At 37.3% G+C, this 20,469-nt stretch overlaps 2 protein-coding genes and 1 long non-coding RNA gene across 6 annotated transcripts in view; 1 reads left to right on the forward strand and 2 right to left on the reverse strand.

Moving 5' to 3' along the window:
• The window catches only part of daam2 (dishevelled associated activator of morphogenesis 2), a 155,671-nt gene that overhangs the window by 113,137 nt on the left and 22,065 nt on the right, over nt 1–20,469 (forward strand). The window lies entirely within an intron of this gene.
• LOC147840044 (uncharacterized) overlaps nt 1–20,469 on the reverse strand; it is a 107,498-nt gene that overhangs the window by 86,348 nt on the left and 681 nt on the right. The gene's annotated exons all lie outside the window — the stretch shown is intronic.
• Nucleotides 300–19,804, reverse strand: gnmt (glycine N-methyltransferase). Of its 3 annotated transcripts, none has more exons than XM_087288820.1 (6): nt 17,986–19,514; nt 12,601–12,728; nt 12,402–12,515; nt 10,685–10,827; nt 5,369–5,493; nt 300–801 (listed from the first exon to the last, which is right to left on the reverse strand). In XM_087288820.1, the coding sequence occupies exons 1-6, from the start codon at nt 18,057–18,059 to the stop codon at nt 633–635; spliced, it is 753 nt and encodes a 250-aa protein (XP_087144946.1). In that variant the 5' UTR covers nt 18,060–19,514; the 3' UTR covers nt 300–632.

The raw sequence follows: 20,469 nt of genomic DNA on the forward strand, positions 1-20,469 counted from the left end.
AACGTGTGAACTTCCTCTTCTTGTGTATAAGCGGGTGTCAGAAGCTTAAAGTCGTGTAGCGCCATCTAACGTCAAGGAGTAATTTGCGTATTCTTCTGCTCGGAGCCAGTGAAAATCACTTTGGTCTGAATCCAGAAAAACGTCACGTAAAATGCTGACGATAAACGCAAACGAAAAGCCTCATTTGTACAAGCCTTTAGACTAAATATTAAGGATGTGCTGTGTGTCAACCATTAAGAGGTTTAAAGCTCCATTTAAGCCAACTCATGTAGAAATGTAGATATAATACAGACACGAAGTACAGACACAAAGTAGTACATTTACTTTACTTTTTGGTGCAGGTTTTTAAACAGCATTCAATAAAGAACAAGCATCAAGAATAAGAATGTATACTATGAAAGATTAAATAAAACATCATTGAAGTAAAGTATGAATAATCAATAAAATGAAGAGCATGTAGGCCAGTTCAAATTGGAAACAACTGTGAATGTGAAATCAATCAATATTTACTTTTAAAACAATATGGCAAAGTTTAAAAAAAAAAATCCCTGTAGATGTGTTACCTCAGTAGATTTTCTTTACACAGACAAGACCATGTTAAGATGAAATGAAATTGCAGAATTAAAGTGGCATTAAGCTGTCTTTTTAACAACATGGATGAAATAACAGGGTGGCTCTCCTCCTGCAGTGTATTGCTTGAAGTCGGCATATACATTGTGCTCGCATTTTCCCCAAAACGCTGCTTTTAATATCTCCTTAAAATTCTCCACACGGTGGGGGTAGTATGACAGGCGGAATTTACTAGAAGACAGAAAGAAAACGTTTTTAGGAATGTAATTAATAATCATTTTACAATACACACACCACTAATTTCATAATAAAAATAAACAAATGAATAAAAACTCTAGTGAAATAGTAGTGTTTTGTTTTTAACATCTAAAATGTCCAGATTCTGAGTTCGAGGTGGACAACATATTCACTGCAATTCCACAAATGTATCCATCCTAAACTGGCTGTGCACCCATAACACTCAAGTCAAGTAGTCTTGTTTTGTAATTTAAATCATTTACAGAACAGTACACAGTGAAACAAAACAGCAATCCCCAAGGACATATACACAAAACAATGTAATAGTGCAACTTTAATAACAACATATATTAACAACAAATCTATATATATATACATATTATATTTATATATATATATATATATATATATATATATATATATATATATATATATATATATATATATATATATATATATATAATATAAGTGCAGGAAAAAAACATGAAAGTGTGTGAATATTTTGTCCGACAACACTATAAACATACAGTGCAAAAGATACAACACAGCTGAGGTAATAAAGATAGCGCACACGACGTGATCCGTATGGATAACAATTCACGGTTTGGAACACACGTGACCTGCGAATTAATAACTTTTTTTAACTTGTAGGTTACAATATTTGTAACAACAGCAGAGAAATCGCCTCCCGCGTCATTCAAATCACGTGCATGAAAGCATTTTGGCTTCCTCGTATAATATAATGATACGACCCACCTAAATGCTTTCTTAAGAGGCCCGTTCACACTGGGATGCTTTTTGCTCATGTTTTCCGTAGACGTTTAACGCCTCGTAACTAAATAAAGGGCGCCAATGTGATCCTGCACACCAACGCACAAAACGCCAGGTGTAAAGCGTCTTTTTTAAAGAAACGCCTCCTCGTTTTTTCAGATTGGCACTATTGTTCATGTGCACGGAGCTGCTGACGTTACGGTAAACAGCACTTGGAGGCGCTCATGTGCACAACTGTCAATGCAAGCGGTATTGCCGGTAACTTTAAAGGGTCACGAAACACCAAAACACATTTTTTGAGCTGTTGACAGTTGTATATGTGTCCCACACTGCTAAAAACACTATTAAGACACCTATATTTCACTAAAAAGTGTAAATTGGTTGTTTTTGCGTTATTTCAAGCAAATTCGTACTTCCGGTTTGAAACGAATTTTTGAAGCTGCGTCACGGTCATGACATAATAGCGTGTATTCCAGCGTGCAGACTGGGCGTCTGTGCCAGAGTGTGTCTTATTACGTCTTACAGTGTGATGCATTAATGCATGAGTAAGGCTTGGTTCAAACCAATCAGCGCGCTCTATTGTGCAACTTCATTAATATTCATTACTGTCACAGTCTTTAGACGACAGAGACGCCACGTTGTATTGGCAAAACAAGCGTGAAGTGTTGCTTTTATAGTTTGCTGCAGTTAAGTTTCGTTTTTATTTTCTCTCTGTGTGAGCTCAGAGTCACGTGTGGATTAACAGTGTACGCGACGCTCAACAACAATAACTTACGTGTCTAAGGAGGATTATTGTTTACCTGAGAGCTGTTCTCATCTGCAAACGCTGAGATCCGGATTCGCTTGTAACGTTAGTCTCCTCTTCATAAAGACGCGGCTCTAGTTGCTGGTGATTGTCCTGTCTCTACAGATTTGGTAAGTGAGCGACCAGTGCTCTTTGTTTATTCAGTTTGTTCGTATCAAACTAACTATCGCACCGAGTGTAAACATGTTAGCACCACAACCAAACTTTAACCTTGTGTAGGATTTTCACCGCATTTTGTATGTTTTGATTCTGAAAGTCAGCGTGCCCAAATAGACACTCCCACACCATGCCACTTTAGTTCCTCCGACACTCCTCCCTAAACAGAGCTGGACACGCCTACTTTTCAAACTTTTTCCAAAGTAGAGGTGTGAAAACACCCTGCTGAAACGAGGGGGTTTCATGGCCCTTTAACAACAAGCGTGTCAACTTTCTTCTTCTTCTGTGCTACAAGTGGATGTCAGAAGCTTAGTGCCACCCTATGCGCCATCTAACGTCAAGGAGTGATTTTGCATACTCTTCTGCTCGACGCCATAAGAAAATCACTTGGGCTTGAATGCGGAAAATGTCTCGGAAAAGTGCTGACAATAAATGCAAACGAAAAGTGTCCCGGTGTGTACGAGCCTTTACGACATTTTTTGCATTGCTGCACAGTTTGAGTCAGCAGTCTGAAAAACAGAGGGTCCCCATTGGGGGCCCCAGTGCTCAGTGTGGTGGTGCTGGAAGTGCTATCTCTGTCAGAATGCCCAGGATCTAGTTGCAGTTTTAAATACTCTAGCTGACCCCTGCTAGTGTTTTTTAATAGTTGAACTCTAGAATGTGTTGCATTTACGTTTCTATACTGATGTCAGGTTTATACCTTGTAATGCCACTGTGTGATTTGTGCATATATTGGTTTTGTGTCCTTTCAAGAGTACACACTTAGCTGAAGATTGATCAATAAAAGCACGTTTGGCATGCTGTCCTGGGAGAGAGGGGAGCCTGAGCTCAGGTAGGTCTCCAAAGCTTGCATCTTTTCAAGGTTCGGTGTAGGAAAAGGGAGCGAGGACTCCATTGCAGTAACTCAAAAATTGGTTAATTTATGATAAAAATAAAACAAAAAGTCAACAAAAACAACCCAGAGGGAGAAAAACATCATTAAAACACACAAACAAACTTGACTGGGCTGGCAGGCAAGAGCAAGGCTGGACACAACAGGGCAAGATAATAATCGACAACGAACTGGCACAGGACAGCAGACATGGGGAGATTATAGGCAGAAGTAGTTAACAAACAAACAGGTGAACATAATAAACTAATAATGGGTTAACAAGGAGGAAGGAACTAGACAATAGACGGGAGAGCGAATGGCACAAAGAAACGACACAAGACTTGTCTGAATGTGTAGTTTAAAGGGTCACGAAACACCAAAACACATTTTTTGAGCTGTTGACAGTCGTATATGTGTCCCACACTGCTAAAAACACTATTAGGACACCTATATTTCACTAAAAAGTGTAAATTGGTTGTTTTTGCGTTATTTCAAGCAAATTCGTACTTCCGGTTTGTAACGAATTTTTGAAGCTGCGTCACGGTCATGACATAATAGCGTGTATTCCAGCGTGCAGACTGGGCGTCTGTGCCAGAGTGAGTCTTATTACGTCTTACAGTGTGATGCATTAATGCATGAGTAAGGCTTGGTTCGAACCAATCAGCGCGCTCTATTGTGCAACTTCATTAATATTCATTACTGTCAGAGTGTAGACGGCAGAGACGCCACGTTGTGTTGGCAAAACAAGCATGAAGTGTTGCTTTTATAGTTTGCTGCAGTTAAGTTTTGTTTTCATTTTCTCTCTGTGAGAGCGCAGCTGGAGTCACGTGTGGATTAACAGTGTACGCGACGCGCGACAACAATAACTTGCGTGTCTAAGGAGGATTATTGTTTACCTGAGAGCTGTTCTCATCTGCAAACGCTGAGAACCAGATTCGCTTTAGTCGCCTCTTAATAAAGACGCGGCTCTAGTTGCTGGTGATCGTCCTGTCTCTACAGATTTGGTAAGTGAGCGACCAGTGCTCTTTGTTTATTCAGTTCGTATTTTATTCGTATCAAACAAACTATTGCAACGAGTGTAAACAAGTTAGCACTAACAGTTACAACTTAACTTACAACTTTTCTGACTTTTTCCAAAGTAGAGGTGTGAAAACACCCTGCTGAAACGAGGGGGTTTCATGGCCCTTTAAAGACTCACTCAAAGACAGTCCCTTAATGCTACCTTCTGGCATAACAATGTAACTGCACTGACAGCCCACCGGAAAAGGCTAGTTTCCCAGCATAGGTTGCCAGGGTAACTAAGTTTGAACTATCGTAAATTTGATTTATGAAACCGAATCCGCCAATAATAAACCTGACTTACCAAAATAAGCCTGGCTTTTTCTGTAAGCTTGGTTTATGGAATAGCCCCCAGGTGTGTTAAATTAAGGTTAACACTAAACTGGGCAGACCTTCATCCCTCCAGGAACTGGATGACACCTGCTAAGGTGTCTTTCCAGGCTCAGAGCTTTCTCCCTTGACAGCAAGCCAGATACACCAAATTCTATTCCATTCTATTTCAAATATCTGTGAGTGTTAACTCGTGAATTATAGTTTTGTCTATACAACCTTTCCAATAGCCTAGACATATGAATGCTTTCCAGATATTCAAGTATATTTAATTTCTCTTGACAGTGTTCTTAAGGGGCCAATTTTGTAAGGTTTTCCAATTTTGTCCTGTTCTTTCGTGTAAACTGTGTAAAACCCTATTGTCTCAAAGTGACAGTTGATGATTAAACCTGGTTTCTGTCTCAAATCCCTCCTGTCAGAAAGTTTACTCCGTTCTAATTGGCCACATAGCCTAGCTTGTTGTGACTGGGCTACTGCTTACAATGTCAGAAATTATAAATTAAAATTCTACAGAAATAGCATATCTACTAACCACCCACCCTAAAGCTGACCCCATTAAAATACAGTACCTTGTGTCAGGCGGAGTCTGAGCTCCCTCTGGTTGAGGCAGCACCAGTGTGTAGTCCAGTGTGATCATGTGAGGCTTGCTATTAACCCACAGTACCGAGGTAGAGATGTCCTGTTTCAGGTCACTCTGAAACACAACCTCTGAAGAATTAGTCGCATAGGATACAACAGACTGAGGTTTCTTTTTCAATTGTGAACTGATAACAATGACTTGTTTATAAGAGTATTTTAGCTTAATTAAAATAGAATATACCAGAACACAGGAGTTTTAAACATATGGTGCCCCTGTTAAGCCAAGGCATACACTGGAGAATTATTGACAGTCTAGGATGATTGTAGGATGATGTGGCATTTTTTGAGAATCCTCCATGAATTGACATATTGTGCTCTCAGAAAAAGGCTCAGCCATTATCCAAGTTTACATGTATACTTTTTATCATTCTGATTAAAAGATTTTACTGTATAGACCTTTTTCATGGCTGCTGCATGGAGGGCGCCATAGCGACCAGCGTCTTCCGGTAGAATGCTAAACACTTCCGTTTACAGCGTGTACAACTGGTAATTTGCGCTCCGAAAATGGGTTTCAATGATGTTTTTAATATATAGCAAAGTGTTTTTGTGACACACAACTTAGAAATGTGTCTGTTAAAGCCGTTATAATCTGTCACATGTGGTTCAAGCGCGTCAGAAATACGAGAAAAACGTTCTCCTAGTTCACGTGTCTGCCGTTAGAAATACAGTGTTAGCTCAGCGGCTCTTTAACACAGGGGTTCCCAAACTTTTCAGCCCGCGACCCCCAAAATGACAATGCCAGTGACTCGTGACCCCCAATATTCTCTGGGGTGGTGGTTATAAATACAGATACCTTGTATGCAATGACGCGCACAAACACACCAATAGACCCAAGTCTATTCTATGTTTTTTTTTTATGTATGTCAGTGCTGTAAATGGGCTAGAAAGTTTAACCTGGTGTTACAAAATCTGCTGCATCTGACAGTATTGCTGTGTCTTTAGTATAATATAATTACCTGAGAAGTTGCAATCCAATAGAACTAGTAACTATAAGCTACTATAGTAACTATATAGTTTATAGTAACTATAAACGACTATTTTTCTCATCAGTAGGTTAAAATATCAATTGATAAAATACAGTAAGTCTTAAGGTTTAATAAAAATTCATTGATTTTTGAAAATCACAAGGCGACCCCCCCTTCATTGTCCCGCAACCCTTCGGGGGGTCCCGACCCCCACTTTGAGAACCTCTGCTTTAACACACACACACAGAGAGAGAGAGAGAGAAAGAGAGAGAGAGAGAGCAAACCAGAGAACTTGCACGAAACTTAACAGGTATGAAAGTCGTGCAATTTACAAAAATGACCAATAAAAGTCTGTTATTGATCCTCTGCTGGCTGATTCGCTGTTCATTCTAATCGCGAGCCGTTTGTGTTTTATTTCGTGTGTTGTTTTTACCACGGTTTGTGTTTTTCTGTCATTTCGAAATGACACTAGCCTATATTTTCATGTTGTAACAGTTATTAAATCAGTGTGTGAGTGGCACAGTACAGGCTACGTGTGTGTGGAAAACATTTTGGTGATTTACATTTGTTTGTGCTGGTTATATATTTGAAATAAAGAGAAAATGTTGACTTTAGCAATGACGAGGCTTCATTTAAACTGCAGAAGATGCCGTCTGACAACGAGGGGAAAATGCCTCCTATTCCATCCTATTAGATCGCATTTCTTTAAATGATCAGTCCAGGAGATGGTGCTGATGGACAACAGTATTAGTTCAAAGAGGATAAAAGCAGGTAAAACAGATTAAAACTATTGTTTCAAAGCTGTCCAAATGTGACTGTTTACACGCATCAGCTGCCGACCGGAAGTTCTTCGCATTCTCCTTGCGCATACACGCAAAGCATAATGGGTAATTTTGCGTTCCAAGAAAAAGGTCTATAAGGTAAGCTGGATAGGGCGGCAAGATCAATTGAAGGCAATTCCCATGCTTGTTTTTTTAGCTGGCTCTGTAATCTGTAAATGTCCAGCACTTGCTTTCAGTCGGAGAAGTGTGAGGTTTGCTATTAAACAAAAGAATAGCTTGCTATTAAACTACACAAAGCCGTAGTTTAGTTGCAAGCTAAACAAAAAATCCTGAAATCAATGAGTTTTTTTTTTTACTTTTTCTATGTTTAAATACTATTAAATAACATGTTTTATTTCCACTAAACCAGGGGTCGCCAATCTCGTTCCTGGAGGTCTGGTGCCCTGCAGGGTTTAGCTCCACCTTGCCTCAACACACCTGCCTGGGTGTTTCAAGTATACCTAGTAAGACCTTGATCAGCTTGTTCAGGAGTGTTGGAGCTAAAATTTGCAGCACCAGCCCTCCAGGAACAAGTTTGGTGTCCCCTGCTCTAAACTCATTCAAGCACTTCTGCCAAGTGTTTAAAATAAACATTTCTCTTAAATAATTCCATGTGGCGAATTTGCAGTTTTCTGCATGAGAGCACCCTGAAAGGTAGGTGCGGGTGCTAACCTGGGATGTATTCCAAAAACATAAAACTACAGCTGCCCAACTCACTGCAGAAATAAATCTACACCTCAACTCTCCTGTTTCCACAAAACTGTTCGTTAGGAGCTCCACAGGGTCAATATACATGGCTGAACCTTTGGCCAATGCCAAATATCAGTTTCAGTAGTGCCAGCAGCGAATGTCTGTGGACAATGTAAAACATGTACTGTTCTCTGATGAGTCATCTTCACTGTCTTTCCCACATCTGGGAGAGATACAGTGTGGAGAAGCCCCAAAGAAGCATACCACCCAGACTGCTGCATGCCCAGAGTGAATGATGGGGTACAACAGTGATGGTTTGGGCAGCAATATCATGGCATTTCCCATGCCCAATACTTGTGCTAGATGGTGCCACGTAACAGGATGAAAATGCACCAACACAGAATGGTTTGATGAACATGAAAGTGAAAATCTCCAATGGCCTGCACAGTCACCTGATCAATTTGTCAATTTGCAGATACAGCATCAATTCATCTTGGGAATGGCAGATACAAGTCCTGCACAGTGGCCAGGGGGACTTTGAGCCATTCTTTGTGCAGAATAGTGGCCAGGTCACTATGTGATGCTGGTGGAGGAAAACATTTCCTGACTCATTCCTTTAAAACTCTCCAAAGTGCCTCAATAAAATTTAGATCGGGTGACTGGTGAGGCCGTGGGAAATGTTCAACTTTACTTTCATGTGCATCAAACCAGTCTTGCTGTGTATATTGGTGCATTATCATCCTGATGCATGACACAGCTTTTAGGATACAATGATTGAACCATTGGGTGCAGATGGTCCTCCAGAATGCCATAATATTGCAGCCCAAACCCTCACTGATCCACCCCATGCTTCACTCAGGGCATGCAACACTCTGGGTGGTACACTTCTTTGGGCTTTCTCCACACCGTAACTCACAGATGTTGGAAAGGTGAACAAGACATGTTTCACATTGTCCGCAGCCTAAGATTTTTGCTGCTGGGACTGCTGGAAATGATGTTTGGCAATGGGATGAGTGACCAAAAGTATACAAGGCAGCCCAGCCTTGTACATTGACCCTGTGGAGCTCCCGATAAAAGGTTTTGGTGGAAACAAGGTGGATACAATCCCGTTCAGATAGCTTCCTCTTGCGTCCACAGTTACTCCTATTGGATGTGGTTTATCCTTCTTGATGTGAAAAAAGTAGCGCTGTCAAAATTAGTGCGTTAACACATGCGATTAATTTTAAATAATTAACGCGTTAAAAAATTTTTTACGCAATTAACGCAGATGCAGGTTTTTTTTTTACTTCCTGTTGTGGTGGACGTGTGTTTAACATGCAAGAAATGTGTATAAGACCAAGGAAGCACTTTTTGAAGGCAAATTTTAGTATAAAACAATTAGTCGCATCACCAGACTCTCCAGAGTTTTATGCAATTTCGGGTGTTTCATTTTTAACTTTCGACTTCTGTTGTAAGTTGATAACGCATGGCGAACAGAAAGAAAATCCTCCACATTTCGTGACTCAGTGTTCCTTTAAGGTAATAAAATCACTGCTTAGGCTACACGGTAGACTTTTAATAAGAGTATAATCTTAATCATATTAAAATCGGAGTATTGGTGTCTTATGTAAATGTTCTCAGAACGTCTGGTGAAGTCGCGAGCTGTCAAAGACAGGGCATTACTCTGCCTTTCAGCATGAGCCCTCCAAGTTTAGCGGGTTTCCTCATTAAACGCAACGAAAGCGTATGCTTCGCGTTGTTGTGTCAGAATCCTTGTGAAATACAGTAATACTTTAGGATGCTTAGTTTAAGCAAATTTGATGAATGTGATCATGCGTGTTGAATCTGAGGGGAGTCGCTCCAGTATGGAAGGGGCCAAAACGTTGGGGCCAAAACGTCTGCAGCGCGTTGTGTGATACTCCCTAGTCTTAGCAACTGGATGAATGTAAAGGAGGATTAAGCTAAATTGTTTCTACTCTATAACTAATGTTCTCAACTCACAGCAATAAAACTTTACAATGAGTGCAACAGTTTGTATTCTATAGTTTTTTATTATAATTTTTCATTTTCAATATCTGCAATTCCTGTATTTTGGCATTTTTTGCATTCCACTTAGAATCCAACATGGAAATCAATGTTTTCTCTTTATTGGCATTGATTGTTTTGAAATTTACATGTCATTAACATGCCTGTGTTTTAATTTCTGTAATAAATATGGCTGTCAAGCCAGGATCTTGATGGTTTATTGTGGGTATGTTGTTTACATGAAGAAATCTGTGAACAAATGAACAAAAATTCTATTTAAACAATTATATTTTGAATTTTAATTCTAATAAACAATTAAATTTTAAATTTAAATAGTTTTTGTCTTGCGTTTACATTAATTTTACATTTGAATAGCCAAAATTACAAGTTTCAGTATTTTAAATGCGATTAATCGCGATAAATTTTTTTAAAAAGGTGCGATTAATTATTAAATTTTTTTTAATCGATTGACAGCACTAGAAAAAAGTTGTGTGAGTGAAATTAGATAAACTTGGGGCATGAGGGGGACTAAAAAGGTTCTAAAAAGTTAAAAACCCCTGCTATAACATATATTGCAATTTACATAGATCTGTAAGATATTTTTGCACAATTCAATAGATAGCTTTTTTAATTCTCTAGTAAAATTGATTTAAGTGTCATGTCTTATGCGATTTCAATTGTTTTAAGCGTAAAGGTTGACAAAAAGTGCATCAAAGAAAGTTTCTGTGTGAGCAGAAATACAAACTACCAATGAGTTTTATAGTACCTTATAGTAAATATTCTTTCCTTGAGGCACTTGGCCAGTCTCAATGATGTAATCATAGTTGCGGTGGTCAATGATTAGGATCCCTCCAGGTTTCACCATGCTGCCTATGTTTTGCAAGGCGAGCTTCTGATCACTTTGGTCCCCTGTGAGATATTAGAAAATAGTTAAATAGATGTGTCAACTGAATCAAACGCAAGTTCATTTGCATAAAAGGCAGTGTGAAAGCAAACAAAAAAAAATGTAATAAATCAACATTGTGTTTGGTCTAGATCAGGGATGGGCAAACTTGATCCTCGAGGGCCGGTGTGCCAGGAGAGTTTTGTTCCAACACTAGTCAAACACACCTGAACAAACTAATCAGTGTCTTCAAGATCACTAGAATCTATATGCAGGGCCCGGTTTTTCAAAAGTAATCCACTAGGATTTTGGATAAGGGATTGGATCAAATCTTGAAAATGGGTTTTTCAAAAGAAAAAACATAATCGGATTAGATCATGTAATCTAATCTTGGTTTTGATCCGGATCAAACCTTTAGTTTGGGTTTTCAGACCTTTTTTGTAGGATCTGGATCACTTTGATCCAAAAAACCTGGATTTAACTGATCCCATCAGAAGGGTGGATTTAGTGTGGATTTCAGGCCCAAAATGTAATGAAAACTTAAAAAATGTATTAAATAAAACTAAATTTGGATCATGCAGTATCTTACGAGATATACTATTTATTCATAAGGTTTTAATTTTATTTGTTCATCTGTCAGGCTATAGTGAGTATAGGCTTTAACGTATTTAGCCTTTCAGTATAGGCCTACAGCAAAATAGAAAGAGTTTGGCCTCATAAAATAATCCCCCAAACAGCTGTCAAAATGGACCAAAAACAATACATTTTATTCTGTTACTAATTGATATATATATATATATATATATATATATATATATATATATATATATATATATATATATAAATCAAGAATGGCAATGCCTGATTTTTGAAATCACTTTCAACAATTGAACAACTGACTCTGACCAAACTGCAGCAAACCAAGACCACACTTGAGATCTGCCTCCTAAAGAATATGCTCAGACAAGCTGCTCCCTCCACATCAGATAAGGAAGTCTGACATTATTGTGAAGGTTTCAACATTGTCTTTTTTTTTATTCAATACATCTATATTTGAAACTTATAAATATCGTCAATGTACAGTGTTGTAGATCTCAGATGAGCGGACTGCTGTAAGAGGATGGGGTGGTGTTTTTCTTGCTTTTATTATTATAATTATTTTATTATTTATAAAATTTTCTTAGTTTTCATTTCAAATAAAAATAAAGTTATATTGACCCCAGACTGGCTATTCTACTTGTTGCTCTTTACATAGGCCTATCTATCCATCTACATTGTGATTGAGCACTGGTAATTCAGATTTAGTGATCCTGAAAAGTTCCTATCTGGATCAGAATGATCCAATCCAATGTTGCTTTGAAAAACTGGCTCAAAAAGTAAGCTGGATTACTAAATCCGGATAAATTTTATCCGGATTAAACCTTTTGAAAAACCGGGCCCTGGTGTGCTTGATTAGAGTAGGAGCTAATCTGTGCAGGACACCGGCCCTCCAGGACCGAGTTTGCCCACCCCTGGTCTAGACCAAAGTTATTGTACTAATGAACTTTACAGGAGTGAATACAACGTGCAGTTTAATTTTCCTTTACTTTGGTGTTCTTACCTTTAAAATCTGGTAAATGAGCAAATGAGTTCCCAAGACAGATAACAGCATCAAAGCCATCTCCAGGCTTCTTAACATCTTCTGGTAATGTTAGCCAATTGGCCTCCTCAATCACTAAATGGAACAGACCATGGATAAACATTTAACCCATTCACTAGTAGTAGTGAAGTTCCACACACAAAACAGAGATCACTCTTACCCCAGTTATCAAAAGCTGTCTCTTTTCTTCTCTCCCATCTCTCTTTAAGAGCATATTTCAGCATTTTATCACTAGCATCCACACTAACCACGCTGAATCCCTCTTCTACCAACATGATGGAATCCACCCTTTAAAAAGGAATAAATAGTGATGATGATGATAGTAAAAGTACATCATGGCACTAACAGCATCTTACTCCAAGGTCCAATCCCAATTCTACCCTTTAGCCCTTCCCCTTACACTTCGTTTTGCGCGTTCGCATCAAGGGGTAGGGGTGTCCTTACTCTCTTAAGCTTGAAGGCGTAGGGCAAAGGGGAAGGGGTGAATAGCCATTCGAATGAAGGTTTTTAAATAAAAACTGCTAAATTTCGCAATCTAAAACTTCTAATCATAACTAATGTATAGCAGTCTCACAACATACTGTCACTCGATGACGCTCGTATACCCTGTCAGAAAAGTCTAGTGGCTGGGAATGAATTTTTTATTGTCTACTATAATGTTAATGTTGTTTTCGTGTGTTTACATATGAATATGACCAGTACAGTTACGATCTTATTGCCACATAAGATCGTTATGATAACATAATATACGACTTCAGTGATTTCCAGAAGATAAATACCAAAAAATAAGGCGACTGGAATAACTACAGCAGTCGCGATCGTCTGATCTCATATGAAGCAAGAGATTAAGATGACGTATGATGACTTGTGCAGGTGCTCTAGTGCTGTCCCAATTCTTAAGGGCACATTTTGAAGCCGTTCCCCTTCACACTCGGTTATAAGGGACAAGGGGAAACTGAACATACTTCTACCTACTAAGATTTAAAAGGGTCACCCATTAAGATCTCAACTTTTACTTGAGCTTTTGATAAGGGCTATCATGATTTTTTACATGGGCTATCATGATTTTTTACACTATGGTTATTGTGACTAAAAGAATTCACATTGTCGATATATTTTATGGTATTTATAGAAACCTTTGAGGGAAAAGAAAATCTGTAATTTTCTTTCTACTCTTGATTATTTTGTTTTTCTTTTTCCTCTATTTATTTCTGGCTCCCCAAATGTTGTTTTATTACTCTGGGCTCTAGACGTATTCTCCACACTAGGGTGACTAACCTCCTCCATTTGGTCACAGCTAATGATGCACCAGTCATGAATACCCATTTGATCAAAGTTTTGGGAAATTGGCTGATTTAATACTCATTTTAAAAAAGTTTGCTTTTATTTTTTTTCTAGAAACCAGGAAAAAAATTGAGCAAAATTATTATTTGCTTTATCACAGGATGTATCAGCAGTTATTTTATACAGGCAACAACTGCACTTTATTCATGTTAAACACAAAGCGGCAACAAAACATTATATCAGGTAGATGTTGATTTAAAACAGTGGTCCTCAACCCCTGGGCATCAACTGGTACTAGGCCACACAAGACATCATTAGATATTTCCGTTTTATTTTTCATCCGAGTCTGAATGATCTTTTATTTTGAAAAATGATCGTATTCTCTCAGTTACATCTCGTCACTTAAGCGCCAAAATTTAACCCCAAAGCTAGCAAAATGAGTAAGAAACAGACATCCTAGGAATGTTTCTTTGCGAAGGGGAAAAAACCTAGTGAACGACCCATGAACAGCCAAGGAATGGATGCGCAATCCAATTGTCAACAAGTCAGGTGCATCCAGCATGGCTCTGCAGGAAAATTAACTGCTGGAGATTGCAAATGACAGCAGCCTAAGGGCTGACATGGGACCGTTCACATATGTCTTTTCTGTGCACAAGTTCATTATTTCCAACAGAGGTGTGCATCTTGTGTGCAAATATCGGGAGTCGCGCACTCGCACCTTCCAGGTGCACCCAGTTGAAAACATCTTTAGAATCCTGCAGCAGAACCATTCCGGTGGGGTTGGGCACTTGTGACGCTTGATTATTCACTTGTCACATTATCATTAACCTAATAATTTTATAATATAATAATGAATATTGTGGTTATAGTCAATACCAATGTTTCACACCCTATGTTAACATGGCATCTGTTTTCCATTTGAAATATCACGTTTATTGTCAATGACAGTATTTTGAAATACCCCTTTATTTTTATTTATTTAAAAGGTAATCAAAATAAAATATCCTGTAAGTCTCAGAGCAGAAAACATGGTAGTTAATGAAAAAAAAAAAAAACACCAGGCCTATAAAATGGCAGATCCTGCAATGTACCAATATCAATGCCTGATTCTTAAGCTCCACCCACTGATTCGCTTGGTTTGATCAAGATAAGCCAGGTGCAATGAACATGCTGTTGAAGATGAGATGGAGAAAACTTTGTTCTGCAGACATGCTCAAGTCTGGATCCACAAGAATCATATAATAATATAATTACTAATATGGGTAATATTCTGCACAGCGTGGTTGTGGATAAACAGTCACTGTATAAGCTTTCTTTCAAAGGTACACAGTCAAAATGATGGAGAGGGTTGGAAAAATCCAAGTGTAATAATTTAGGCTATTATTCATCATTTTATTTGACGTTTTTAAATCATTTAAAGTATGATATTTAAATATATGGATAAATATATATTTTATTTTTCATTCACACTTAAAGAGTATATAGGACAAGGCTCTAGAAAAGGGACTGTCCTATTTGTTAGCACACTGAATAAATTTAAATTATAAAATATTTAATTTTCTACTCGAAAATAACAACAGCTTAAACAACCTATATTATTTCCTGATGTAGTCACACTTCTGTGAGTGGGACAGTCTAACTATTTTATTTATTTATGTTTTAATGCCAGGAGTCACAATGAGAAGCACGATCGCCTCACAGCAAGAAGGTCGGTCGCTGGTTCGAGCCTCAGCTGGCATTTCTATGTAGAGTTTGCATGTTCTCTCTGTATTCGCGTGGGATTCCTACAGGTGCTCCGGTTTCCCCCACAAGTCCAAAGACATGCGCTATAGGTGAATTGAGTAAGCTAAATTGTCCATAGTGTATGTGTGTGAATGAGTGTGTATGGATGTTTCCCAGTACTGGGTTGCAGCTGGAAGGTCATCCGCTGCTGCATAAAATGCATGCTGAAAAAGTTGGTGGTTCATTCTGCTGTGGCAACCCCTGATTAATAAAGGGACTAGGCGGAAAGAAAATTAATGTTTTAATGCCATATATTAGCAGCATTCGCTATATTCATGAAAACATTGGTAAAAAAATGTTCAATGTATAATTTACAATCAAGATTCTTGATAAACGAACTATACAGAAGAAAAAAAACATACAGATTTTATTTTGTATTTTTTGTACAGTTCCTAAACTTGGCCCAGTAGGGCTGGGGCCTGGCAGAGTTCAGTTCCAACCCAAATAAGACACACCTGAACCAACTAATCAAGCTCTTACTTGTCATTTTACCTGAAGATGCCAGGTAGGTGTGTTAAGGTAAGAATGAAGCTAAACTCTGCAGGACAGAGTTTTCATACTATGAAAATAATGTAATGTATTGCCTACCATTGGAAAGCCTGTAACGCTAACACATGTCAATCACATGGTGGCTTTTAGGTTCCTTCACTGCATACTGCCATAGAGGCAATGTTAGCATTAGCCGTCATGCTTTTTAGGCTTATCATGTCAGGCTTGCCTTTAATAGGATTTGGTTTAGGCAGCCCTGATTTAGACGATCATTTTGATTCTATTAACAGCAAAACATACACTTGAAGTCAGAATTATTAGTTCCCCTGTTTATATTTTCCCCAATTTCTGTTTAACGGACAGAGGATTTTTTAAACACATTTCTAATCATAATAGTTTTAATAACTCATTTCTAATAACTGATTTATTTTATCTGTGCCATGATGACAGTACATAATATTCGACTATATATTCTTCGAGACACTTCTATACAGCTTAAAGTGACATTTAAAGGCTTAATTAGGGTAACTAGGCAGGTTAGGGTAATTAGGCAAGTTATTGTATTACCATGGTTTGTTCTGTAGACAATTGAATAAAAAAATTGCTTAAAGGGGCTAATAATGTTGACCTAAAAATGTATATATATTTTTTTTTATTATATCTGCTTTTATTCTAGTTGAAATAAAACAAATCAGACTTTCTCCAGAAGAAAAAATATTATCAGACATACTGTGAACATTGCAATGGGGGTTTAATAATTCTGATTGCAACTGTATTTATAATTCATACAACACATATTAACCTATTCGATATTACGAAATCTATATACGAAGTCTAATTTTAAACACATTAGAAATGTTTAACTGATGTACCTGTTTGTGTACTCTAGTGGAAGAAATTTCATAGATTATCTACTAATGCTGATAAAGCCAAAACAATCAATGGTCCAGGTGGTTTTTCCCATGCAGACACTGGCCTGTCAAAACTTGTTCATGTTAAAAAGATTGTGAGTTCTTTACAAAAGCACAAATGAATTAATGAACACAGAAATTCAAATGAACTAACTTAATAGTAAATCATCAGAAATGAGACATCTGACAATCAATTGATTACATTTTTTATTGCTATTATTATTTTGCGGCAAACAAATGTTGATTACCGTTATACAAAGTAGATAAGAAATCAGTAAGGATTGTAAGCAAACTGTCATAACATTAATAAGAAAGGTCTAATTCTTAATATTTGAGGGCAATCTTGATTGAAAAGCCCTTTCTTTTCCCCCTCTAAACAGACATGTTAACAGCTGAATGAATTAGTTTATAACTGACTTTGAATGTTGTATATTACTTACAGTATATGCAGCCTGATCTCACGAGAAAACGTAAGTATTTTACGTTTTGGCACTTTAGTGGCTAATTGGTACAAGTTCAGTCGTACGAAATTGTAAGATTTTAAAAAGGAGCCGTGGCACCTAACCCCGCCCCTAAACCGAACCGTCATTGGGTGATGAACAAACCGTACTAAATTATACGAATTAGATTGTACGAATTTATACGAATTAGTCACTAAATCAAAAAGTTACGAATTGCTGTGAGATTGTGCATTAACAAAAGACTACCATTATGAACTTACTATTTATTTATTGCAGAAAATAAGCTGCAAGCTTATGCTTTTTTTTTTATTGTCACAAGTGACAAAATAAATGCTTAAGGTTCTATAGAGGTAAAGTTGGTTTTATATTCGCTTATTTGTTCATTTAGAAAGTCCCTATATTGTTTACCATGTTACTTTGAATATTCGATCGGAATTAGCATGCAAGTGTGACCTCTAAACAACATTAACACAATCTAATTCACAATGAACAATGTTGTACTTTGACAGTCATTGGCTGCTAATATGATTTCGCTATTTAGAGTTTGCAAAGAATACTTTTATGAAATTATATTATTAAGGAGAAAGTCTGAATGTGCCAATATAAAACCAACTCTACCCTTTATCAAGATTCTCAGTGTTTCTTCTTCGATACTGGAAAACGTGCAGGTCTTTTTCTTTAAAACTGGACATGTTTCATGAAGATCATTTCTAGTAACCCAGGAAATTGAATATACATGCATTATTCAGGTTGAAAGCAGAATAAAACATTTGGGCTGGAGTTCAAAGGTATGTCTAAATGGAAAACAGGTTTTGTAACTTGTGCTGAGTTAATAATTGCCCACAAAGGCGTTTCTCAAAATATAGCAATCCTACTTAAGCACATAGAGGTAAAGTTGGTTTTATAGTCGCAGTCTCTATATTGTTTACCACGCTATGTTGAATATTGAGTCTGAAATAGCATGCAAGTATGACTTCAAAACAACAACACTATCTAATTCACTGCGAATTCAATGCTGCACTTTGATAGTTATTTGCTGCTAATATGATTTCTCTATTAATTTACAAACAATGCTTTTCTAAAATTATATTATTAAGAAGAATGTCTGAATATCCGAATATAAAACCAACTTTATCTCAAGCACTGCCTGCAGAATCAGAAGACATCAGATAGACACAGCTGGTGAATCACGGTTTCATTAAAAGGAAGCAGATAATCTTGTGGCTCATTTGTTATATTAAAGAACTATAATTTATCTAACTATTAGAACACAAAACTTTCTATTTCTAAAGTTAAAATAAATATCACTAACGTTATCCAAAAAAACCATAACAGTGCTGAATCAATTGACCCAGATTTCCGAGAGGTGGCATCGAGTAAACCAAGAGTAAACAATCCGTCAGTAGACTCAACTCCGTTCATTTGGCTATGTACTTTCTATTTAAATATGAAATTACCCAATTTGCCAAACAAATGCAGTAAATAAATACATTGAGGTAAAGATAGAGGTAAAGTTGGTTTTATATTCACACATTCGTTCATTTAGCATTCTATATGTTTACTATGTTACTTTGAATATTCGATCGGAATTAGCATGCAAGTGTGACTTGAAAACAACATTAACACTGTTTATTTGACTGTGAACAATGTTGTACTTTGATAGTCATTAGCTGCTAATATGATTTCCCTATTTAAAATTTGCAATGAATACTTTTCTGAAATGATAATATTAAGGGGAATGTCTGAAAATCCGAATATAAAACCAACTTTACTTTTATGAGGTAAAGTTTGTTTTATATTTGGATATTCAGACTTTCTCCTTAATAATATAATTTCAGAAAAGTATTAATTGCAAATTATAAATATGGAAATCACATTAGCAGCCAATGACTATCAAAGTACATGTTCGCAGTGAATTAACGTTAGATAGTGTTAATGTTGTTTTAAAGTCATACTTGCATAGTAATTCCGATCGAATATTCAAAGTAACAGGGTAAACAATATAGGGACTTCTAAATGAACGAATGTGCGAATATAAACCCAACTTTACCTCTATAATAAATACACTTTAACACGACGCCAGTCTCGTATTATGCAAGAAAGTCTCTTTCATTTCCTGATTTAATCACGATTTATGTCATACCCTGTGCCGCAGGCTACATCCAGCACCCTCTGAACCCCATGCTTCCTGAGTAGGGCCAGCACCCAGCTCTTGTACTCTTCTGTCCTGCTCCGAGTGTCTCCGATGTACAGCTGCCACACTTTCGCTGCTTTGCCGTCGGCATACTGATCAGGAAGTCCAACAGCACCAACACCGAGAGAGCGTGTACGGTAAACACTGTCCACCATACTGAATTATCGCACCGCTCTTTATTGTTCTATGGAATCTTAAATGATGTCCCGTTAGTTTTGTTCTTACAAGTGTTGGGTCTTTGTCATGCTTACAAGTTCTATGTTGACATTTATATCAGTCAGTGTTGAAACGTCAACTTTTGACCAATCGGACGTGCCTAAGCGCTCACGCCTACATTGCTATTGGCCGAGACGTATGACGACGTCATCAGGCTAGAAGAGACACCCCCCGCCTGTGTTTCATCAGATTTTTTAAGTGAGTAACTGACGATTCATTTTTTAAAGACTTTCTGAAAAATATGGCAAACATTAAAATGTAGAGGACTAAAGTAATATTTTTTGATAATAAAATTGCGATAAATATTAAACAAAAATATTAAGTAATGATATTAATATATATTTTTTTATTTAATAAAAAAAATTGCCTTTATCCTAAACAACAGCCTACACCATTTTAAATTGGATTACTTTTTTGGGGAACTTCTATTCAAAAAGTAAGAATAAAATACCACCACAGAAATTTTAACGCTTTTGTAATGGTTATTGTGGAATTTATGTTGGTTTTATTAGAATCTGTCTTGGTCCTGGGATTCTACTGCTTTTCCCTGTAAAAGGTTAAACAAATAAATCCTAATAGGGTATATGCCGAGCTAGTGCTGTTGCCATGCTGATACACTTCCGGTGACCTGTTATTGTGAACTTTTTCTCATTTTATACGGTTCCTTATACAGCATTGATGTTGTAATGTCA

The sequence above is a fragment of the Danio rerio genome, chromosome 17, assembly GCF_052040795.2.
Source record: "Danio rerio strain M-AB ecotype USA chromosome 17, GRCz13ab, whole genome shotgun sequence".
NCBI classification, from domain to species: domain Eukaryota; kingdom Metazoa; phylum Chordata; class Actinopteri; order Cypriniformes; family Danionidae; genus Danio; species Danio rerio.

Excerpts from the sequence above, each read along its gene's own strand:
- gnmt (XM_087288820.1), bottom strand. The coding sequence starts at position 18,059 with ATGTCCAGTTTTAAAGAAAAAGACCTGCACGTTTTCCAGTATCGAAGA. Across the intron at positions 12,729-17,985 it reads ACTGAGAATCTTGATAAAGG|GGTGGATTCCATCATGTTGG; the intron begins GTAGAGTTGGTT and ends TCCTTTTTAAAG. Across the intron at positions 12,516-12,600 it reads GACAGCTTTTGATAACTGGG|TGATTGAGGAGGCCAATTGG; the intron begins GTAAGAGTGATC and ends TGTTCCATTTAG.